The 20,719-nt window shown below is 43.4% G+C and overlaps 2 protein-coding genes across 3 annotated transcripts; both read right to left on the reverse strand.

The window, feature by feature from the left end:
• Positions 1-2,089: 2,089 nt before the first annotated feature.
• LOC107376861 (uncharacterized) lies at positions 2,090-10,668 on the reverse strand. Of its 2 annotated transcripts, none has more exons than XM_015946181.3 (6): positions 10,538-10,668; positions 5,275-5,356; positions 4,862-5,182; positions 4,701-4,787; positions 2,433-2,590; positions 2,090-2,305 (listed from the first exon to the last, which is right to left on the reverse strand). In XM_015946181.3, exons 2-6 carry the CDS (start codon positions 5,300-5,302, stop codon positions 2,195-2,197), a joined length of 705 nt encoding a protein of 234 aa, XP_015801667.3. In that variant the 5' UTR covers positions 5,303-5,356; positions 10,538-10,668; the 3' UTR covers positions 2,090-2,194. The 2 variants fall into 2 exon arrangements, with proteins under 2 accessions (XP_015801667.3, XP_015801668.3); XM_015946182.3 differs by lacking the exon at positions 10,538-10,668 and adding an exon at positions 10,197-10,335.
• A 59-nt stretch (positions 10,669-10,727) lies between these two features.
• Positions 10,728-15,685, reverse strand: cdk9 (cyclin-dependent kinase 9 (CDC2-related kinase)). Its single transcript, XM_015946162.3, has 7 exons — positions 15,541-15,685; positions 15,288-15,401; positions 14,669-14,750; positions 12,560-12,650; positions 12,307-12,473; positions 12,058-12,229; positions 10,728-11,978 (listed from the first exon to the last, which is right to left on the reverse strand). The coding sequence occupies exons 1-7, from the start codon at positions 15,579-15,581 to the stop codon at positions 11,464-11,466; spliced, it is 1,182 nt and encodes a 393-aa protein (XP_015801648.1). The 5' UTR covers positions 15,582-15,685; the 3' UTR covers positions 10,728-11,463.
• Positions 15,686-20,719: the final 5,034 nt, after the last annotated feature.

The raw sequence follows: 20,719 nt of genomic DNA on the forward strand, positions 1-20,719 counted from the left end.
CGTATGAAATCCTGTATTCCTGTTTTTATATGTATATAGTAACACACTCCAAAATGATGTTTCACAGTGCAGATAAAAGCAACAAACTTACGTTTGAATTTGTTCAGCCAAGAAATAAACAGTTCTATGTCCTGGTCATCATGTATTTTTGTTTTTTGTTTTTAAAAGAAAACGAAGTTCAAGATTGCCGTCATTCTTCATACATTGCACTTTCATGCAAATTTGTTATTGCTTTATAAAGATAAAAATGTGTAGTGGGATAAATCTTCCTACATTTTCATTTTAAAGCACTTTTTTTTGTTTTTTTGTTTATATTTAACTATTTTCCTGTCCTGTCTGTCTCTAGTTTTTCTGTATCTCCTCTCAATCCTCCAGAAAAACTGCTGCCTGGCTTCCTACTTTTTCGCTTCAAGACTTACTTTTGAATTAATCAGATCAAAGAGATTTAACAACCTTAAAAATAGCAGAAGTTGAGGTGGAGAAATGAAAGGAAGTGCTTTTGCAGAACAAATAAGAGAAAATCTACGGAGTGGCACAGCGTTGCTGAAGCTGTCAAGAAGAAGAAAATATCATTTCTATAGCGCCTCTCAAGATAAAAATCACGTGATCAGGCACATAATGCTGAGTTCTGTGGCGGATATAAAAAAGATGATCCAAACAGGAATTGATCTCCAGACTCCCAGGTGAAAGTTACACACACTAACCAGTCAGCCAAACAGGATCTCCCTTGTCCAAGTAGCCAGGGTGCATGATCAATCGGGTCACAGTGACAGGACACACACTGCCACAGACGCATGACATTCTGTCTCAATCTGTCCCCCTGCTGATATTCTGCATTCCGTATTCTGCGCTTCAGGCTGTGTGTGTGTGCATGCGTGTGTGTGCGTGGAGGGTCTTGTTCTGTGTGAAAATGAAGCAGTACAAGTGATAACGCTGCAGGATTTCATAATTGTATCCTTCTCAGCAGCAGCACTGCAGGTGCTCTCCACGTCCAAAATGTGCGTACGCCAGGTCCTTAGTCAACTTAAAGTTGCGCACATTTTCCGCTAAGTTTTCTTTCATAAATCCCAAAGTTTGTGTGGAAAGTTGCTTACGCAGTTTTCCGACCCTGTTTTGTGCGTAAGCAAGCTTGATAAATGAGGCCCCTGGTGATTTCCTTTAATGGTTGTTTTATGCTGATAGCTGAAACCTCTGAAACCTCTGAATCTGGAGCGATGCTACTTTACGACGAGGAGAAAATAACAGTTTTCTGTTACATTTGATTGTTTTGAATTGTCTTTTTCTTCTATTTCTTTATTATTTTCAGGTGAAACCTACCTGATCGTCAGTCGTCTGAGGTCAGACAAGTCGTTCGCTCTGTTATTTGTAATAATAAAATTAATGATTAAGTCCACTTCTGGAGCCAACGGACACAATGTTCTGCTTTTCTGAATCAGCTGATGAAGATTGTCACCAAAACACTCTGTCTCCTCTGCTGATCACTGAGCTAAATTATTAAACTTCAGCTGAGTGGAGTTCATCTGTCACCTTTCAACAAGAATATTTCAGTCCAAAAACATCAGCTAGCAGGAACCGATTTCTGATGGATGAGAACAGAACGATCATGTTCATCTTCTGAAGTTTGTCCCAGGGTGTGTCCGAATCCAAAGTCCAGACTAGAATCCAGTCAAGCAGCTGAAAAGTCACCTATTGTCCACCAGGTGGCGGTAAAAGACTGGGTTCTGGTTTGTTTATGAATCTGTGAACTTTGTTGTTTCTTTTAGTTTACAAACTAATTTATTCTGATAGGTTCAGCATCTGTCAAAGTTGGGAGGTCATCAACCTTTATCCAATCAGGTTGGATTCTGGATTTCAACTGTTAGTCCTGAACAAGAATTTCTTCATAACACAGAAAAACAACAGATTCATCTCTGAAATGTTTTATTTAAAATACCGTAAAATGGAACATTTTACACTCAAACTTAGATTGAAACATCTAAAATTAAAATGATCTGAATCGATGAAATTATCAGATTTTTATGACAGTAAATTAGAATTAGATTAACACTGAAATTATATTTTGCAGTCTGTTGGTTTTGTTACAGTAAACGTGTGTGTGTGTGTGTGTGTGTGTGTGTGTGTGTGTGTGTGTGTGTGTGTGTGTGTGTGTGTGTGTGCACGCGCGCGCGCATGAAGTAACACTCAGTGTGGTTGCTTATGGTCTAAATCCTCCATCTTCATCAGACCACAGCTGGAGGGAACTGGGATGCTCAGTCTGATCAAAGCAGCAACGTGAAATTATTTTTTTCTTTATTGTGGATTTAATCTGAAGGATTAGAGTGATGAGAGAAGGTGGTATAATGAAATCAGGAAATACAGAAAGTACAAGACTGGAGATGATTCAAATGTCTTCTTGCAGCAGAAGATGAATGAATGACGCTTAGAAATCCTACCGTGGAGCCTACGTATCGCTGACACCACCTGACCAGCAGGTATGTGAGGTAAACCATCCACAGAAGCAGGAACACCAAGCCCAGAATCCAGCCGTGTTTGAGTGAATTCTTGCATGAAAGCTGCTGATGCCCTGAACCTGTGATGCAATGATTTACATCTGAGGAGAAAAGAGAGAAACTTTAATGAATCAACAGACAAGAAAGAAAAAGATTCTTTTGAACTTCTGGGTAAGATTTTCTGACCTGAACTTTCAGTAAAAATGACCTAAGTTCAATTAAACTTCAAAGGTGATTTTTACTAAAAACTACATTTAACTTGTTTTGTAGTGGGCGTGGCTCTGTGGTGGAACGACATTCTTGGCTGGTAGAAAACAAAACAAACAAAATAAAAGTGAAAGTTTCCCCACTACTGATCCATCTTGATCCACCCAGTTCTTCTGATAATGACCCAAATTCATTAACTTCTCAGTTTAACGAGCAATGCCTCTCCATTCTGGACATCTGTCCTGTCAGAACCAGATCAGTTCCTGCAGTGAACCCCACTCCCTGGTTTAATGACAGCATTCACTTCTTAAACAACTGAGTCTTGACCCCTCTCTTCATAGCAGCTTCAGACCCATCTCCAAACTTCTGTTCATCTCCAAGATCTTGGAAAAGGTTGTGGTCAAACAACTCCTGGTCCTGCTGGACCTGACTGCAGCCTTTGACACTATTGACCATCACCTGCTACTGGAGAGGCTGAGAGACTGGGTAGGCCTATCAGGATCTGCTCTGGAGTGGTTCTCATATCTGTCTTAGCGTTCTTTTTCTGTGGCCATCTCCAAGTTTAGGTCCTTCACCACCTCCCTCACTCATGGTGTCCCACAAGGTTCTGTGCTGGGGCCTCTGCTCTTCCTCCTCTATCTGCTTCCTCTTCAGCACATCCTGAGCTCCTTCAAAGGAATCTCCCACCATCTTTATGCAGATGACATCCAACTGTACATCTCCTTTAAGCCCCATGAGATGTCTAAGCTGCAGCTGTTACACACCTGCTTAGACTCTATCAAAACCTGGATGGTGGGAGCTTTCTTCAGCTGAATGAAGATAAGACTGAGATCCTCATCTGTGCCCCAGACAAGCTGGTTCCCAAAGTCAGAGACTCTCTTGGTCAGCTTGCTTCTCACACCAAACCTTCCGTCAGGAATCTTGGTGTGACCTTTGACCCAGCTCTCACCCTGGATTCTCATGTCAGTTCTCTTGTTCGCTCTTCCTTCTTCCATCTCAGGAACGTTGCTAAGCTGAGTCCCATTCTGTCCCGCTCTGAACTTGAGACAGTTCTCCACACCTTCATCTCCTCACGCTTAGACTACTGTAACTCTCTTTTCACGTGTCTGAGCAGAACCTCCCTGAACCGTCTACAGGTGGTTCAGAACGCCTGTGCTCGGCTTCTGACCAAGTCCTCCAAACACACCCACATCACCCCGCTTCTCCTCCAGCTTCACTGGCTGCCAGTCTACTTCAGGGTTCATTTCAGGATCCTGGTTCTGGTCTATAGGGCCTTACATGGACAAGCACCATCTTACATTGGTGATCTTCTTAGTCCCTACACCCCCAGCAGGTCCCTGAGGTCCAGTGATCAAAGCCTACTGGTTGTGCAGCACCAGGCTAAAGACCAAAGGTGACAGATCATTTGCTGCTGTGGCCCCCAGACTCTGGAACTCTCTCCCCCTGAGCCTGAGATCAGTGGACTCAGTGGTCTCCTTCAAAAAGCAGCTGAAGACTCACCTGTTCAAGCTGGCTTTTGTATGACCTTCATCACCATTCTCTCTCTTTATTCTGTTCTTTTTCCGACTTTCCCGGGATCCACTGATTTCCCTCTTTCCTATTAATTTTCTCTCTCCCTCTCCTTACATTTTTATCACAATATTTATTTATTTCTTATTTTGAACATATTTTTAATTGTTTTTTGAAATCTTTTCTATATTTTATTTTTTTTTTAGTTTTTATGAAGCGCCTCATGGTGTTTATCTTGAGAGGCGCTTCATAAAAGATCATTTTCTTTCTTTCTTACATCTATTTTTTTCTGAGCTCTACTTCATCAACACGACTTCTCCACTGGAGGACTACAGAAGGCAAATGCCAGCTTCCTTTCATGTTTTTATGACTACATAACAAACATTAATTCATAATTCATGCTCTGCTATCGTCGACCAGTAAATAATGAAAATATTCAACACAAACAAGTTGCTTCTTGTAGATCTTACACATCTGTAACCTGTTTTAACCCACCTGCTTTGAGTTGTGGCGCCCGTGTGCTGGCGGACACATCAGTGTTGTCTCCACGTGAAGACTGACTTATTCTGAGGGTAAATATCTCTGTCAGAACGAAGGAGTAACAGTCAGTAGCAGCACAGCTGGACAGCAGCAGACACGTGTGTTTAAACCTTTACCTGTAGTGTTAAAGTCCCAGTCGTGTAAGTTCTCGTTGTATTTGGCAGCCAGGTAACACCGGTACCTTCCGGAGTCTTCAGCTGTGACTCTGGACAGGTGAAACGAGACTCGTCCTTCGTCTCTCTCAAAATGAAGCCGTCCTGCAAACTGTTGATGCGGAGACTCTGGAGCCTGGACACCATTTGTCACCCGGTAGAAAACCCTTCTAGGGTCTGAGAGGAGCAAGCAGATCATGTTGCGGTCAGAGACGACGCTGATGGTGATGTTGTCGTTTTCCTCTGCTTCGTAGATGGATGCAAATCCTTCAGGAAGAAGGAGCCCTGGGATGAGCAAACAGGAAAAGGAGCCTTTACTAGAAACTTCCTCAGGACTAATGTTTAGACTGGCTTCAGGAGACCTGAGAGACACCAACCAAAGATCAGGACAGCAGGAACCCACATGGTGCTCCTCCTGTGGAGAACGCTGCTGTCAGATTACTGATGGAACCACCGGATCTGAGATGAACAGAAGGACAAGGACCGTTGTTTAACTGGATGCTTTTGCTTTAAAGTGAAACCAAAACAGATTTGTGTGTTTACATTCTGCAGCTGATCAGAACCAGTTAGAATGTTTTCCTTTCATAAGCAAGCTGATCGTCCGTTCTCTACAGCAGGAAACAGGCGGGACCATCCTGACTCGTCTAACCTGTAACGTGATGGAGGAGCTATTCCACCGAAGGTTATGTACCCTCTCTCCACAGATGCCTCTGACACAGGACTAGTCTGCATGAGATAGTGCTCAAGGCCTCATGCATTTGCTCTAAACTGCTTCTTTCCAGCCCAACAGAAGAACGAAGACAAAGGACTCTCTCTTTTTAATAAATCAAAGAACTCTACAGTGATCCCTCGCTACTTCGCGGTTCGTTTATCGCGGATTCACGACTTTGCGGATTTTTTCTTTGGAGCCTTATTCAAGGGAAATTCGCCGATTTGCGGTATTTTTCACCGATTTGCGGTATTTTTCACCGATTCGCGGTATTTTTCTATGCGAAATATCAAGAAATTCCTGTTTTTTTTCATCAATTTCATCATAAAATGGACTTTTTGTAATAAAACTATTTAAAAAAACCAAGTAAAATACAGTATTATGTAAAGGGAGGGTTTTAAAAGTCTGAATAGTGAATACGTACCTGTTAAATAAATACTGTAAATATGGTGTCCCTACTTCACGGATTTTCACCTATCACGGCCAGGTCTGGAACGCATCTACCGCGATAAACGAGGGATCACCTGTATTTTTAATAAGCTAATCAAACAAAGTGTTAGTCAATAATAAAATGTGACCAATCTGTGAAATGAAAATATTAATTACTTTATTATAATCCTATAGAATATAGGAGTAATGTGACTTTAAATGTTTCTGCTAGGACTGATCTCACGTAGCGTTAAGACATGACACATTACTTTCACTGATCCAGTCAGAATCTGCCAGATCTGACGGAGGTGTAGTTTTGGTGGTGTTTGGTAAATCTGTCATCTTTTCATTCGACCATAAACCAAAACATCCGAAGTATAAAACTATGCCCACGTCATCTTTAACGCCAGTTCAAAGTGTTCTAGAGAAGTTGACGGAGTGGCCAATCCGTAACTCGCCTCTTCAGCCGAAAGAACCAACGACAAGCTGGATAAAATCTGTTGCTGTTCCACCTGCTGCAACGGTTCCTTTCAGAATAAAAGCTGAACCATCACGACCCCTTTTTAGGTCTTGTTAGATGTCGATAAACTGTCGTGACCCGGAAGTATCTCAAGACTGGTCTGGTCGGCTGCCGCGGCTGTTTCTACAAGCTTCGGCTCCACAAAGGTCAAGCTGGACCTTTACACCTCCTGATCTAGACGGGGACTTCCGCTAAGGGTACGTAGACCGACGGAATGGCGTCATAATGTGTTTATGAATCTCCTAATCAAAGCTTAGCGTGAAGACATCACCTTCACTTCCCACTAGAACTAATCGTTTCTTCGGGTTTGCTGGTTCTGAACAACATTCCACATTACACCATTCTCCGTCTCATCCACCTTAGTGACACCACACATTTAGTGTTTCAGTTAGTCTAGTTTTAATTTGTTTAGTGATAAATCTTTAAACTTTTAAAGCTTGACTCCCTCTTCTGTTGTCTCTGAGTTAATACGAGGTTGTTACATAATCCCTGCAATAAAAAGTTCCAGTCTGGTTTTCATTCGACCATAAACCAAAACATGACCCACAGATCCATCATGTTTACTATGGAGTCTCATGTCTTATGGCTCATTAAATAACATGTAAATTAAACCATTAATCTGTTCCTACATGCTGAGCTCTTCCTCCAGCTGATCAAGTCATTTCAGTCAGATTCAGTCATTAACGTGTCCTCTCCTTTCTGAACAGGTCACAGCTGACCTGGGGTCAGACCTGGACTAGGAAGCACAACAAACTCACCTGGTCTAGGTGCTGTTTCAGGGAGCTGGTGGGTGTGATGGGAGTCAAACACAGTTATTTATACAGCTTTGACTCCACCCCTGTCACCTGGACAGAGGCGGAGCTTATAGAGGAAGTAGAGAACTACCTGGTATTTGTAGCTGGAGGAGATTGTTGGGACACTTCTGTTTGCTGCTTTGATCTTATTTCAGACATTTGATCACTCTCAGTTTAAATGAGTGTTCAGACATTTTAGATCCTGTTTATTTATGCGAGAACAAACAACAACAACAGTTGGTTTGTTTACATTTAAAGGAAGAATTTCTGCATGGCCGTCATGATCTGTTGCTTTCGTTTTAGTATTTGTTTCTGTTTCTGCTGAGACGTTTTACACAAAGACGTTCAACTAAAGACAAGTAAAAGCAAAACTCATCGTTTCATTTAAACACGATCTTCTGTTTCATCTTCATCAGAGAGGGACTCGCCCTGCTGGACCAGCGCCAGCAGCAGCAGCGCCGTTGTTTATGTGAGGTTTTAGTTTCAATCAGAAAATAAAAGTGGAACTGAAGATGAGAAACATCAGACTCACGCAGAACGGCCTCTGAACAGAAATCATAAATTAATCTTTAATTATTACTAAAACCTCCTGGTCTGAGAGCTCAGCTTTTAGCAATCTATAGAATCCACCGATCAATAAAGGACTGACATTAGTTTTACCGTAGGACACATTTTATGTTCTATTTAGGTTAAATTACCATAAAATATTATACTATATGAACAAACCATGTTTTTTTCTTGTAAACTTCGTTCTGCCTGTCTGCTGCCCCCTACTGGCTGATTCTGGTAACTGACCCATCATCTGTGACATTCGAGTTTTTTTTATTTCTGCAATTGAAAATGTGCTTTTAAATCCCAAAATAAGAGTAAAATAGAGTAAAGACAAATCAAAAAGTTACACATGGTCCTTCCAAATCTAAGAAACTTTATTATCAAAGCTGCCGCTGAAAGTGAAGAAGGAGGTGGGACCGGCTCAGTGGTCTAGTGGGACAGTGTCCGCACTGGGACTAGGAGATCGGAGCCCAAATCCTGGACGAGTCATACCAAAGACTATAAAAATGGGACCCGATGCCTCGCAGCTTGACACTCAGCTTTAGGGGTAGGATTGGGGGGTTAAACCACCGAATAGTTCCTGAGCTGCAGCTCACCGCTCCCCACAGGGACGGGTCAGACGTGGAGGACAATCCTCACCACACCAGTGTGTGATAACTGTAGGAAATGAATCTCTTTAACATTTTAGGTTCCCTAGCTCCATGTTTGGAATAAAGACAAAATATCAGTGAGGTATGCTGGAGCTGGACCTTTCAAATGAAAAACCCACAAACAGGAAACAGATCAGGGTATTAGCCTCCAGGAACCTGCCAGCAGAGTTCTTTACCAGCTGAAGATAACGGACCCTGACTAACCCTGAGGTACTCCACCTGTAATGTTATAAACACATGAACAGCTGTTTGAAGGGCATGCCCGGAGAAATGGATTCAGCTTGGACACACATCAGAGATGCTGAGAAGCAGAAGCAACTACTCCGTTTATGAGAACATTAAGAAAAGCTTCATCAACCTTCAACCTAATGTGACAGTGTGAGCGTCCGGTCACTGTGGCTAACTGGTTAGCGCGCAAAGATTGACAACCGAGTTTCTGGTGTAGGATTAATCCCTCCAGACATCAAATAGGACTAAACAATACTGCTTCTGTCTCACGATCATCTACAGACGTGGACCAGATCATCGGTACTCTTCGGTCAATGAAAGAAAAACCCACAATGGTCACAGAAACAACTCAGATCTGATCTGACAATAAATAAAAGCTCTATGGAAGGGAACCATCACAATCAGACACTAGTTTCTGCATGCTTCAAAGCCTAGACTACTGCAACTCCCTTTCCTCAGGAGTAAGGAAGGCTGCTAGATTCCTGACCGACACCAGAAAGTGGGAACATCACACCCGTAATGGCTTCCAGTTTGTTTCAGGGTCAAGATACTTGTTTTTATGTCTGCAGAGCTGTGCTCAGACTACCTGTCACTCGGTACTAGGGTTGGGCATTGTTTGATTTTGAACGATTCCGATTCCAATTCCTCATTTCGATTCCGGTTCCTATCGATTTCTGATTCAGATTCTTTAAAGACATGACATGTTTTACATGAGCCAGCTAACCACAGGTCCTACTTGATGAAATAATCTTAACTTCAACATGAATTTTAATTCCATGAACAACAACATCACCTTCATTTAGACAAAAACATGTTTTGGAGAAACGTCCAGCTGTTTTCAGCTAAAACTCTCAGGATGATCATGTCCAGGATGACTGAGAACTACACCTCCATGCTGCAGCAGCTTCAGTCAGAACAGGAACTTAAATGTAGCTGCTGTCAGCAGGGGCGTGTCCAGGGGGTGGCCTGGGGTAGCACATGCCACCCTTGGAATCTGATTGGCCACCCCAGGTTCCGCCACACTAATTTACCTTTAAACAGGCTTTTCATTGTCCACAAGGCTTGGGGGTAAAACAAAAAAAGCATAACCACTGGTGCCACCCATGCACAAAATTGTGCCTCACCTGGGCCACCCCATTTTAAAAGATCTGGACACGCCACTGGCTGTTAGTAACAATCTAACAGATTTTAAACATTAAAACTCAACAGAAATAGTTCAGAAAGGAAATTTAAATGTTCACAACTTTGTGTGTGATTTATTATTATAATTATTCATAGTGGCAGAAGCTGGTGTGGTCCACCACAGAGAAAGCTGCTCTAGCATGATGACTAATTATTCCACAGGTTATTGTTCAGCCTTCTGACGCTCACACACACTCACACACGTGTTTTTATTTCTGCAGTGAGACAAACTCACCTCACACCGTCCAGAGTTTGTTCTTTAAAGCTTCTATTAAATCCACCGTCTTGACGTATTTTAATAAGTTTCCTCTACGCTGCAGGAGTTCATGTTTACATCACGGAGTAAAAGTTCGGCAGACGCGTTTGTTTACATCTGGGTGGGGGAGGGGGACTCGGTGCTGCACACAGACAGCTGGTGTGATGATCAGCTCTGAAAAGCCTTGATCACAATTTGCAGATCGCGTTTATTCTTCACGGAGATCGGCCGCGGATTCCTCTTCCGTCGGCACTAGGAACCGAAATGAAAAACTAGCAGTTGGAACCGATTCCAATCGATGCCCAGTCGGTACAACTCACCGTGTGCACTTAGGTCTCCACAGCAAGACTTACTAGTAGCTCCTAGTCGGTAAAATGCTTGACCAGAAGAGGCGGGGCCTTCTCGGTTTTGGCCCCTAAGCTGTGGAATGACCTTCCACTTGAGGTCCAACGCCCCCACTGCTGCTTTAAAGGAGTCGGAAGACTCGATTTTATTTTGACCATAGAACAATTATAACCGAAGTGTCTCCTTTATTATCAGAATGTTTCAGGGGAAATCAGTTTCACAGGCTCTACAATAAAAATGTGAATAAACATAAAATACACGAAATTCAAACAGAAACACTTAACAGATTTTAAAAATGTAAAATGCAAGTAAAACAAAAGCAAAAAAGAAAATGCGTAAAAGCAAAGTTTAGATGTCGAACAGATCTCTCATATTTATATAATTAGACTATTTCTACCAGACAACTAAAATGTTGCCTGATTTCAAGTAAAAAAGGTTAATGACTCGGGGTGTGTGATCCTGACGCCATGTTCAGGGCAGGTGCTGACACCTGGTGGTCAGACGAGTCCGCTGCAGTCTGAGGAACCAGCAGACCAGTCCGTTTTATCTCATCAATAGAGAAGTGCTGCTCCACTCAAGGTACTAGAACATCTGTTGCCATGGAGACGAAGACACCAACCTGCTGCAGGTCCCGGCTCCATTTAGTCCTGGAACACGTGATTCATTCAAAGAAGAAAAAAGGTTTTTATTTGTGTTTTTGATTCAAACACAAAAAAAACTTAAAACTAAAGTTTGGGTCAGAACCACGTGCAGTCAGAGTAAGCTGTTCCTGTAGAACCAGAACGGTCATCACTCAAACGAGACCGAGCAGCGAGCCCAGCGGGACGCCTAAAGCAGGAAACGGGAATGTTCTCCCCGCCGGGGAAACAAAAGTTCTGTTGGCCCATTTGCCGGTACCGCACTAGAACACTCGGTCGAACTCAGTCTGGCTGGTGGTGGCCGGGTTCCGGTTCTGGTTGGGCTGCTGCTGGGGCATATGGCCTCTCCGTCTGGGCGGAGCCAGATACTCAAACATGGAGGTGTTGTGAGTGGACAGCATGTTCTTCAGGTCCGATGGCATCGGGTCACACCAGAAGAAGTCATGGTTGAGCGCGTCGTCGCTGTCGATACGCTGCGATGGGTCCAGAACCAGGAGTTTGTCGATGAGGTCCAGAGCACACGCGTCTTTAACGTAGGCCTTCAGGCGGTCCTTCACCTTCCTCTTCTGGCCTTTGGGCAGCTCCATCTTCTGGTACAGCTCATACTTCTTGTCCACAGTGGGCCAGACCTCAGCTGTGATGGAGCCGCACAGCTGGCTGATGAGAGTCAGCTGGTGCTGCTCGGTGTTCCCCTGCATGATGGGACTCCTGGTCCACATCTCCGCCATGATGCAACCCGCTCCCCACAGGTCTATGGGGGGTCCGTAGTCCCGCTCACCTGAAGGACACAGAGCCAGGTTCTGTTAGAGGGTTCTTTGTTACAGAACGTTCCTTCAGAAGTCCAGAGAGGCTCATACCCAGCAGCAGCTCCGGAGGTCGGTACCAGAGCGTGACGACCCGGTTGGTGTAGCGGTTCCCCTGACTGTTCTTAGCCAGGCTGAAGGCCCGAGCCAAGCCAAAGTCCGCCAGCTTCAGGACGCCGTCTCTGGTGATGAGCACGTTGGCGGCCTTCATGTCTCGGTGCAGAATCTGAACCAGAACACACGATTTAGGACCGGGCCCACTTGAGACCGGGTCTTTAATGTTCTGCTTCTGATCGGTCTCACCTTGTTCCTGTGGATGTAGTACAGCCCGTTCAGCAGCATCTGCATCACCTTCTTGATCTCTGCCAGCGTGAATTTCACATTAGCGTTGCTCAGCAGCCCGGCCAGGTCGTGCTCGCAGAAGTCGAACACCAGGTAGATGCTGCCTTTGTACCGGTTGAACTGGGTCGCTGCAACAACAAAAACACTGGGTGTCACCTTCAGCTCCAGCAGCAGATGGTTCCTGCAGCTGAAGATCCGGCCTGAAGCCACTAACCTTTGGTTCTGCAGATCTCAATCAGGTTCACCACGTTCTCGTGTTTCAGCAGCTGCAGGATCTTGATCTCCCTCAGAGCTGTGATGGGGAACTGAAACGAAACGAAGACTGAGCGATGCTGGAGATGCGGTCCACGCGGTGATATTAATGAGACGACTCGGGTCATTTGTTTATGTTCATATTACTTTAACCAAAGTGAGCTGTAATCTAAGACAGCGGTGTCGTCCCTCTCATGTCTCCATCTGTGCATGAAAATGGTTCTCCACCTTCACACAGCTGATCATCAGTGGTGATCAATACATCTACCCAGCTGTTGAAGTTCTCCAGACTGAATGAAGGAGCCTCAGTGAAAGACTCCTGTCATGTCTGCACCACATATTTCTATCCTGAACTCAGATAAGAGCTCTCCAGCATTCACCCCACCACCTTCAAACCAGTGAGAAGTTCTAACGTGTTCTTCAGCTTCACCAGAGTCAAAATGATTGGGAGGTCAGGGGTTCGATTCCTGGACGGGTCATACCAAAGACTTTGAAAAAATGGGACCCAATGCCTCCCTGCTTGACACTCAGCATAGGGGTTGGATTGGGGGGTTAAACCACCAAATAGTTCCAGAGCGCGGCTTGTCTGCAGCTCACCGCTCCCGCAGGGGATGGGTCAAATGCGGAGAATAAATTTCGCACACACACCTGTGTGTGTGACAACTAATGGGACTTTAACTTTAGATGCTGTGAACCCCCCCCCCCCCCCCCCCCAATTGGTGGACTTCAGCCTGGCGAGGTCATCAGCTGGAGGAGTCAATGTGCTCTTCACGCCTCCCAAGATCTCCCTCCCACCTGTGACTGTACAGTAGATGAGCGCCTTATGGGCCATTCCCATCTGTACCGGGTCGGCCCGGGCCGGGTAGCGTAGGTTGTTTACATATCTGGGTGGCCTGGTATTTTTCCGGGCCAACCAAGGCTCATTCTCAGCCCTCTTCTCGAGGGGGTCTGCTTCAGGCCGACCAGGGCCAACACACCCACTGCTGACAGCAAATTCACACCTTCCATTAGAGCAAGCCTCTGATTGGTGGGTAGAATCAGCCCACATGGGCTTAAGGAAAGGGTGTGTGGAATCAACCGGGCCAGGCTGGGGCCGACTGGGGCTACCTGGCCCAGGCTGACCCGGTACAGATGGGAATGGCCCATCTGATGGCTGCTCTCGCTGGGGGAAGAAGGATCCCAGCCCCACCCCGCCTTCCTATTGGGAGTCTCATGTTGTGGACTGTTGATGTTCATGCTTATATGTCTGAGGTGTTTTTTTGCAGAGCAAAGCTGCCCTCCCTGTGGAGGGTAGCTCTGAAGTGCCTTTTTTCCCTCCACCTGAACCAATCCTCATGTAACCCTCTTATCTCTATTAAGGTAGCGCGACTCAGGGTTGCGAATGACCACAGTCACCAATTCTTGTCATGTGTCTTGCCCATGTGTGTCTGATCTCTGAATTGTGTGTACTGAAACTCTAATTTCCCTCTGGGATTAATAAAGTATCTTTGATTTGATCTCAGCTGTGATTTTAACCACAACAAGCAGCAACAGAAACTCAGATCTGTCTTGTTTCAGGCTCTCTTCAGGCTGCAGGAGAGCAGGGGCCACTCTGGGACGTGGATCAGGGATGCACCCATGACCGTACCAGTATCAGGTACTGCCCAGACACAACACAACCAATACCGACCACGTGGGTCCACTGTGGTGGACGTTAAACCCTGTTCACTTGTTCTAAGCTTTAGCGCACTCGAGTGGGGATCCAATTAGAGCCCTGCAATGGGACTGGTATCCCACGGGTCCCAATGCTAATCTCAGCAAGGCGAGCGACTGAGGACAAAACTGTGGGCACCACATTAACCTGCTAGAAGATGGAGAGTTCAACTGAGGTAGCTAACATGGAGAGGCGGGTTTGGACGCGGATGCTGTGAGAGCCGGTGGTGATGAAGAAATCAGCTCTAGTTCGAGCCTCTGAGGCCCAGGAACATCCAGCTGTTCAGACCCATATGATTGCCAGCTTCACACTTCAGATCATAACTGACGTAAAGTCTTTCAACATCTCTAAATGAGCTACCAGGTTCTCGTCTCTCACCCCTTCCTTTTCATTTTCCATCAGGACTTTCTTCAGAGCAACCTTCTTCTGCGTCTGCCGGTGCTTGGCTTTGAACACCTCCCTGAAAAGACACAAACACACGTTTATCCTGTTTTAGAACAAGGACTTAAATGTTATTGACAAGCGCAAACCCTAATTTCAGAGTAAACATTAGAAATCAGGATCAGTAACAGTCTTGATCCAGTTACCTGTAACCCCTTAAGGCAGGGGTACCCATGTTTTAGTTTTAACCACACCTGATTTTAATCAGCGGGTGATTAACAGGCTTCTGCAGAGCCTGATGAGCTGCTGTACAGTGATTTAACCACTAAAGCGTGTTGGAGCAGAGAAACCGCTAAAACATGCTTTATACCGGCCCGCCAGTGCCAGTTGGCACCCCGAATTAGGTCTTCCTGACGGTCCATCATGGTTTTTCTTTGGATCTTTACTGAGTTTCCGTCCCTGCTGCAACTAAAGACCCTGAAACAGAGCTAGCCCTCCTCTGTGTGCACAACACAGCCAGAACATGGCCGATGCTACATCAGCTAGCACCGCTAGCACAAACACAGACCCGTTCACTTTACCGCACAATGAAACGTCTCAAACACGTCTGTCTCACCCGAAGGTTCCCTGTCCTATCTTGGCCAGTTTCTCGTACTTGGAGAACTCGTCGCAGAAAGGAAACTCCACTCCGTCGTAATATTTGGACATTATGGCGGCCTCGCGGTCCGGCCTGGTGGGGACAAAGAGGTTAGACTGAATATCAGGAAACTTATAGACAGAAAAACCAAGACACACCACACAGACATACCCAAAAACTTAAATATAAAACATATATAACAAATGAGCGAATTCGTAGTTGGAAATCTTACTTTTCAGCCGCGCCAGCGCTGCTAGCTTTCTCCCGCTGCATGACTGCGTTGACGTTCGCCTTTCTTCTTCTTCTTCTGTTTAATGGAGGGTTGGAAACAAACCACAGAGGATATTCTGCCACCAACTGGACAGCAGATGTAACTACAAGTCCCCCAAGGACACGTTCAAAACCCAAAACTCACCCCCAAATCAACTTTTTCCACCCGAATAAACAGGCCCCGGTGTCGGTACAGGATCTGCTCGGGTGCAGAACCGGCTCGGGGTCCTTCGACTGCCGATGACGTCAAAGTAGTTGATTGGCTGAACATGAAGCTTACGGAAGTTACGTTATCACGTTTGATTTTAATTGGTCAGAACAAATTTGCGGTCGTAGTCTTAGCGGTTGTAGTCCTGTAGTCCAAAAATCAACACTTTTTGGAGAAAATATGTTTGAATTTCTAAAGGAAATGTAAAATATAAGCAAATGATAAACGGTGACCCTCAAAAGTTCTTGATGTTGATGAAATAGGGCAAAATAAAATATAAGAAGTTTACTGAAAGACACCAAGAAATATTTTGAGTCAAAGAATGTATTTAGATAACAACTAAGGAAATATACAGACGAAGTCCCCATTAATACAAACAGATATGGCTTCACATGTAAGAACTGTTCTATTTTTTGTCAGTCTGATGTTGGTTTTATGCAGTTTCACATTTTTTACAAAACAAAGATAATATGGTGTTTTATTAACAAATTAGAATTATAAAGAAAACATTTAGGTTGATTCTCCAAATCTGAGACCATGGTTCTCGACCGGGAAAGGGTGGCTTGCCAACTCCGGGTCGGGGGAGAGGTCCTACCTCAAGTGGAGGAGTTTAAGTATCTCGGGGGTCTTGTTCACGAGTGAGGGTAGGAGGGATCGGGAGATCGACAGGCGGATTGGTTTGGCGTCTGCAGTGATGCGGACGCTGAGCCGATCTGTCGTGGGGAAGAGGGAGCTGAGCCAGAAAGCCAGGCTCTCGATTTACCGGTCGATCTACGTCCCAATCCTCACCTATGGTCATGAGCTTTGGGTAATGACCAAAAGAACGAGATCGCGGATACAAGCGGCCGAAATGAGTTTCCTCCGTAGGGTGGCCGGGCTCAGCCTTAGAGATAGGGTGAGGAGCTCGGACATTCGGGAGGGACTCGGAGTAGAACCGCTGCTCCTCCGGATCGAAAGGAGTCAGTTGAGGTGGTTTGGGCATCTGGTCAGGATGCCTCCTGGACGCCTCCCCGGGGAGGTGTTTCGGGCATGTCCTGCCGGCAGAAGGTCCCCGGGTCGACCCAGGACACGTTGGAGAGGTTACATCTCCAATCTGGTCTGGGAACGCCTTGGGGTCCTGCCGGAGGAGCTGGTGGACAAGGCCGGGGAGAGGACGGCCTGGAGCTCCCTAGTTGGGATGCTGCCCCCGCGACCCGGACCCGGATAAGCGGAGGAAGACGACGACGACGACATTTAGGTGTTAACGAACAAGAATTTATTAACAAAACTGCTGATGTCTTTCCAAAACGTATGTGTGAAAGCCGAGTAGAGTTGCAGTCATGTGACAGAAGGTCCTAGCCAGGAGACGCTGATGGTGGATGCTAACGTAAAGCGTATATCCAGTGTCTTTATTTGTATTTACTTCTAGTTTTCTAAATGTGGCAAGGTGGAGAAACGAGGGCCCGGGTGGGATTTGATCCCCAGACTACCGGAAGTACCAAAAATTGCAGTTCCACCGTCATCCACTAGGGGCTGGTGTCAGAAGCGAGCAAATCCTCATTGACTCCCATGTTAAAAATACCAATTTCATAGCAGAAATAAACATGTTTACAGCCTGGTACCAAAACATGTTTTTGGTTTAAATGATCTAGTTTACACTCATGACAACTCTGAGGGGGGTGAATTTTTTTCTCACTCTTCTGTTTAAGTGTGTTAAAAGCCTAAAATTCTGTATAATTAATGAGCATCAGACCCACGTGACCACAGAGCTAGCTCCATGGAAAGGCCTCAGTAGAGCCTCGGTCTGGCCTGGAAACTGTTCCGGCATCTTGAGTCTCTGTTTGTTTTTTCTGTTTTGGATATTTTTTGTGCAATTGTTGGACAAAATGACTTGCTGTGGCATTAATTGCACTAATAGAGCGTCCAAGGAGTCTCCACTTCATTTTTTTCAGTAAGTAAAATTATATTTATGTATTTTAGGTCACTGCCGAGCTGAGCTTAGATTTTAACATGTACTGTTTAACCATGAAATGTAAATGTAATAGGGTAAAACCCAGTGCATTTAACATAACGCTGCATGTCGGCTTCTGAATTTTGCAATACACCAGGCACCTGCCTACTCCTTACAGCAGAAACCTAGTTATCATGAATTCAAATTTACAAATATATTTTACATCCTCCATGGAAAGCAGAGACAGACAGATGATGTATCCACCCAGGAGCGTTTCATTGTCTATTTTCTATCAGAAGCTAACACAGGAGATAGGTGTAGGAGACTATTTTCTATCCAGCTAACACAGGTGTAGCATGGATAATCTACGTACTAGCATATAACGCTGTTTGCTATCAGCTTTGTTGGATCCTGAGAATGATCAAGCAAATTAGCATATGAAGCTTATATCATGTATAAATATCCAGGATACTTATATAATCTATATAAGTTCATTATACTGTTGTGCTTCTTTTTCGGTGTTTTTTGGTTTGTTTGGTTTTTCTTTTTTTCTCCATAACTGGTGAATCTGCAAACTTACACATTCTCTGTTTACCATATGTTGTTTTGTTTATTTTTTTAATATATTTTTTTCATATGTTGTTTGTTTAATTTAAGACTGAAAGAAAATTAAATGAATAAGAGGTAAAACTTGGGGGTAGGGACAAATAATACTTCTTCCTACTCCTTTTCAAACAAATAATGAAATTATATTTTGTAATGATACGTGTGAAATGTTTGAAAAAAAAAAGAACTGAACTGAACATCCAGTCAAAACCTGTTTGCACGCTGCAAAGCTGACACAGCCGCACGACTCCTTAAGAGTCCATCCGTCTTAGACGCAACCAACCTTCATGTCTGTTGTGACCTGGAGACAACTCAAGACTGATCTGGTCGTTCTGCGGTTATTCTACGAACTTCGGTGCCTTGAGGTCCACCAGACTTCCTGACATTCCAGATCTGAACGGGGGTCTCCATCAGGGTTCGTAGACACAACAGATTGTGTCTGATGTTGTTTTATTAATAATCAACTCTCTAGTTTATAGCAGACCAAAATTCTTTTAAACCCAGACCTCACAAGTTGTTCCAGGTACAAAGGTTCTGATATACATCACATTCCATCTCATTTCATTATTCATTGCTTGTCATGTATTATAATTAGTCTAGAAAATAAAGTTTATTTTAATTATGTACTTGACTCTTTCTGAATTAATACGAAGTGTGTTTATGGTCCCGGAATAAGCAAAGAATCCTAAATTCTTCTGGTTAAACATTCAAAGATCAATCAGGTTGATATTCCAAATTTATATAGAATCACCACATCTTATTGGTCATAATTAAACCCTCCAATTCTCTACACCAGCATGCCTTCAACAGAGGAATTAAATGTAATACAAGATATTTTTTGGACTGCATATTTCCCAGGTTGTGATAGGTGGCCAAATACATAGCAAAGTTAATAGAGTGAAGAATCCAAATATAATTGATGAATGAATAACAAGATTGCTAATGTAATTTGTATGTTGAGTTTTTTTTTTTGCAATTTGAGGTCAAGGGATATACAGTAAACATCACAAATGGACAATGGAACCAGTTTACCTTGTAAGATGTTATTTATATATAATATATATATATATATAATATATATTTATATATATATTATATATATATATATATATTATATATATTATATATATATATTATATATATATATATATATATAATATATAATATATATATATTATATATATATATATTATATATATATATATATATATATTTATATATATATATATATATAATATTTATATATATATATATTATATATACAGTATGTCACAAAAGTGAGTACACCCTTTGAATTTTTGTAAATATTTAACTAAACCTTTTCATGGGACAACATTGAAGATATGACACTTTGACACAATGTAGTCAGTCTACAGCTGGTATAGCAGTATAAATCTGCTGTCCCCTCAACGTAACTCAAAACCTTGATCTGCTTTTAGAGGTTCATTTTCTGCTATCTGGAAGTCATCCATGACGTAGATAAGTACCACACAGTATTTACTTTATTTGAGGTGAAGAATAATCTGGAATAGGAGTTGCATTTTGTTTACAAGCAAACATTCCTATCAGATTCCCCTGCAGCTGCTGAACTAGGGGGACGGGGCTCTGCAAACACTGCTGTAAACAGCCCACGTGGTGTCGATGTGAGTGAGCTCTTTGATAAAGTGTGCTTTTCGAAACTATGTTTATGTATTTAGCAGACGCTTTTGTCCAAAGCAACTTACAAGTTATAATGAAGCCAGCAGGTTGCCCTTGAGGCTAACAAAAAACACTAATCAGTCAATCATAGGTGGCACTAAAACAATAGAGCAACTTTCAACAAGTCAGTTATAATGTGCACACGTTCACAACTGTCAGTAATAGGGATGTGTGGCAATACGATACGTATCATGATTCGGGGAGACGATACACTATACCATGATATATTACGACACATTCAGTTAGACAATATTAGCGAGATTTTAAGACTGAATTTATAGTAGTAAAATTCAATAAACAGTCCAAAAAGATACGTAACATGTTTAACATGAGGCATCTGAACCATAATAGAGGGATTTACATTTCAATGGTGGAAGCAAAACTCATTGCACGCTGCTGCCAACTAGTGGTCGGCATTTGAATTGCACCAAAAGAAAAGAAAACATACAAATGTTTGCATATAAATTCTTCCAAAAATTAAATACACAGCTTTTGAAGATCTAAGTACTATCACTGAAAAAAAAATCATGATATATTGTCATATCGATATTTTCTTACATCCCTAGTCAGTAATATAAACACTCGATTAGCGACACAGTTTTACAAAGTTTAGACTGTTTACACAGTTCTAATAATTTAGATAAACAATGTGCTCCGATTTAGACACACCTCTCTGCTTAGGCAATAAAGATGGAAGAT

The sequence above is a fragment of the Nothobranchius furzeri genome, chromosome 2 (assembly GCF_043380555.1).
Source record: "Nothobranchius furzeri strain GRZ-AD chromosome 2, NfurGRZ-RIMD1, whole genome shotgun sequence".
Classification (NCBI taxonomy): Eukaryota; Metazoa; Chordata; class Actinopteri; order Cyprinodontiformes; family Nothobranchiidae; genus Nothobranchius; species Nothobranchius furzeri.

Excerpts from the sequence above, each read along its gene's own strand:
- LOC107376861 (XM_015946181.3), bottom strand. The coding sequence starts at position 5,302 with ATGTGGGTTCCTGCTGTCCTGATCTTTG. Across the intron at positions 4,788-4,861 it reads CTGGGACTTTAACACTACAG|AGATATTTACCCTCAGAATA; the intron begins GTAAAGGTTTAA and ends TCGTTCTGACAG. Across the intron at positions 2,306-2,432 it reads AGCGATACGTAGGCTCCACG|ATTAAATCCACAATAAAGAA; the intron begins GTAGGATTTCTA and ends CTAATCCTTCAG.
- cdk9 (XM_015946162.3), bottom strand. The coding sequence starts at position 15,581 with ATGCAGCGGGAGAAAGCTAGCAGCGCTGGCGCGGCTGAAAA. Across the intron at positions 12,651-14,668 it reads TGGAAAATGAAAAGGAAGGG|TTCCCCATCACAGCTCTGAG; the intron begins GTGAGAGACGAG and ends GTTTCGTTTCAG. Across the intron at positions 12,474-12,559 it reads TGAGATCTGCAGAACCAAAG|CGACCCAGTTCAACCGGTAC; the intron begins GTTAGTGGCTTC and ends TTGTTGTTGCAG.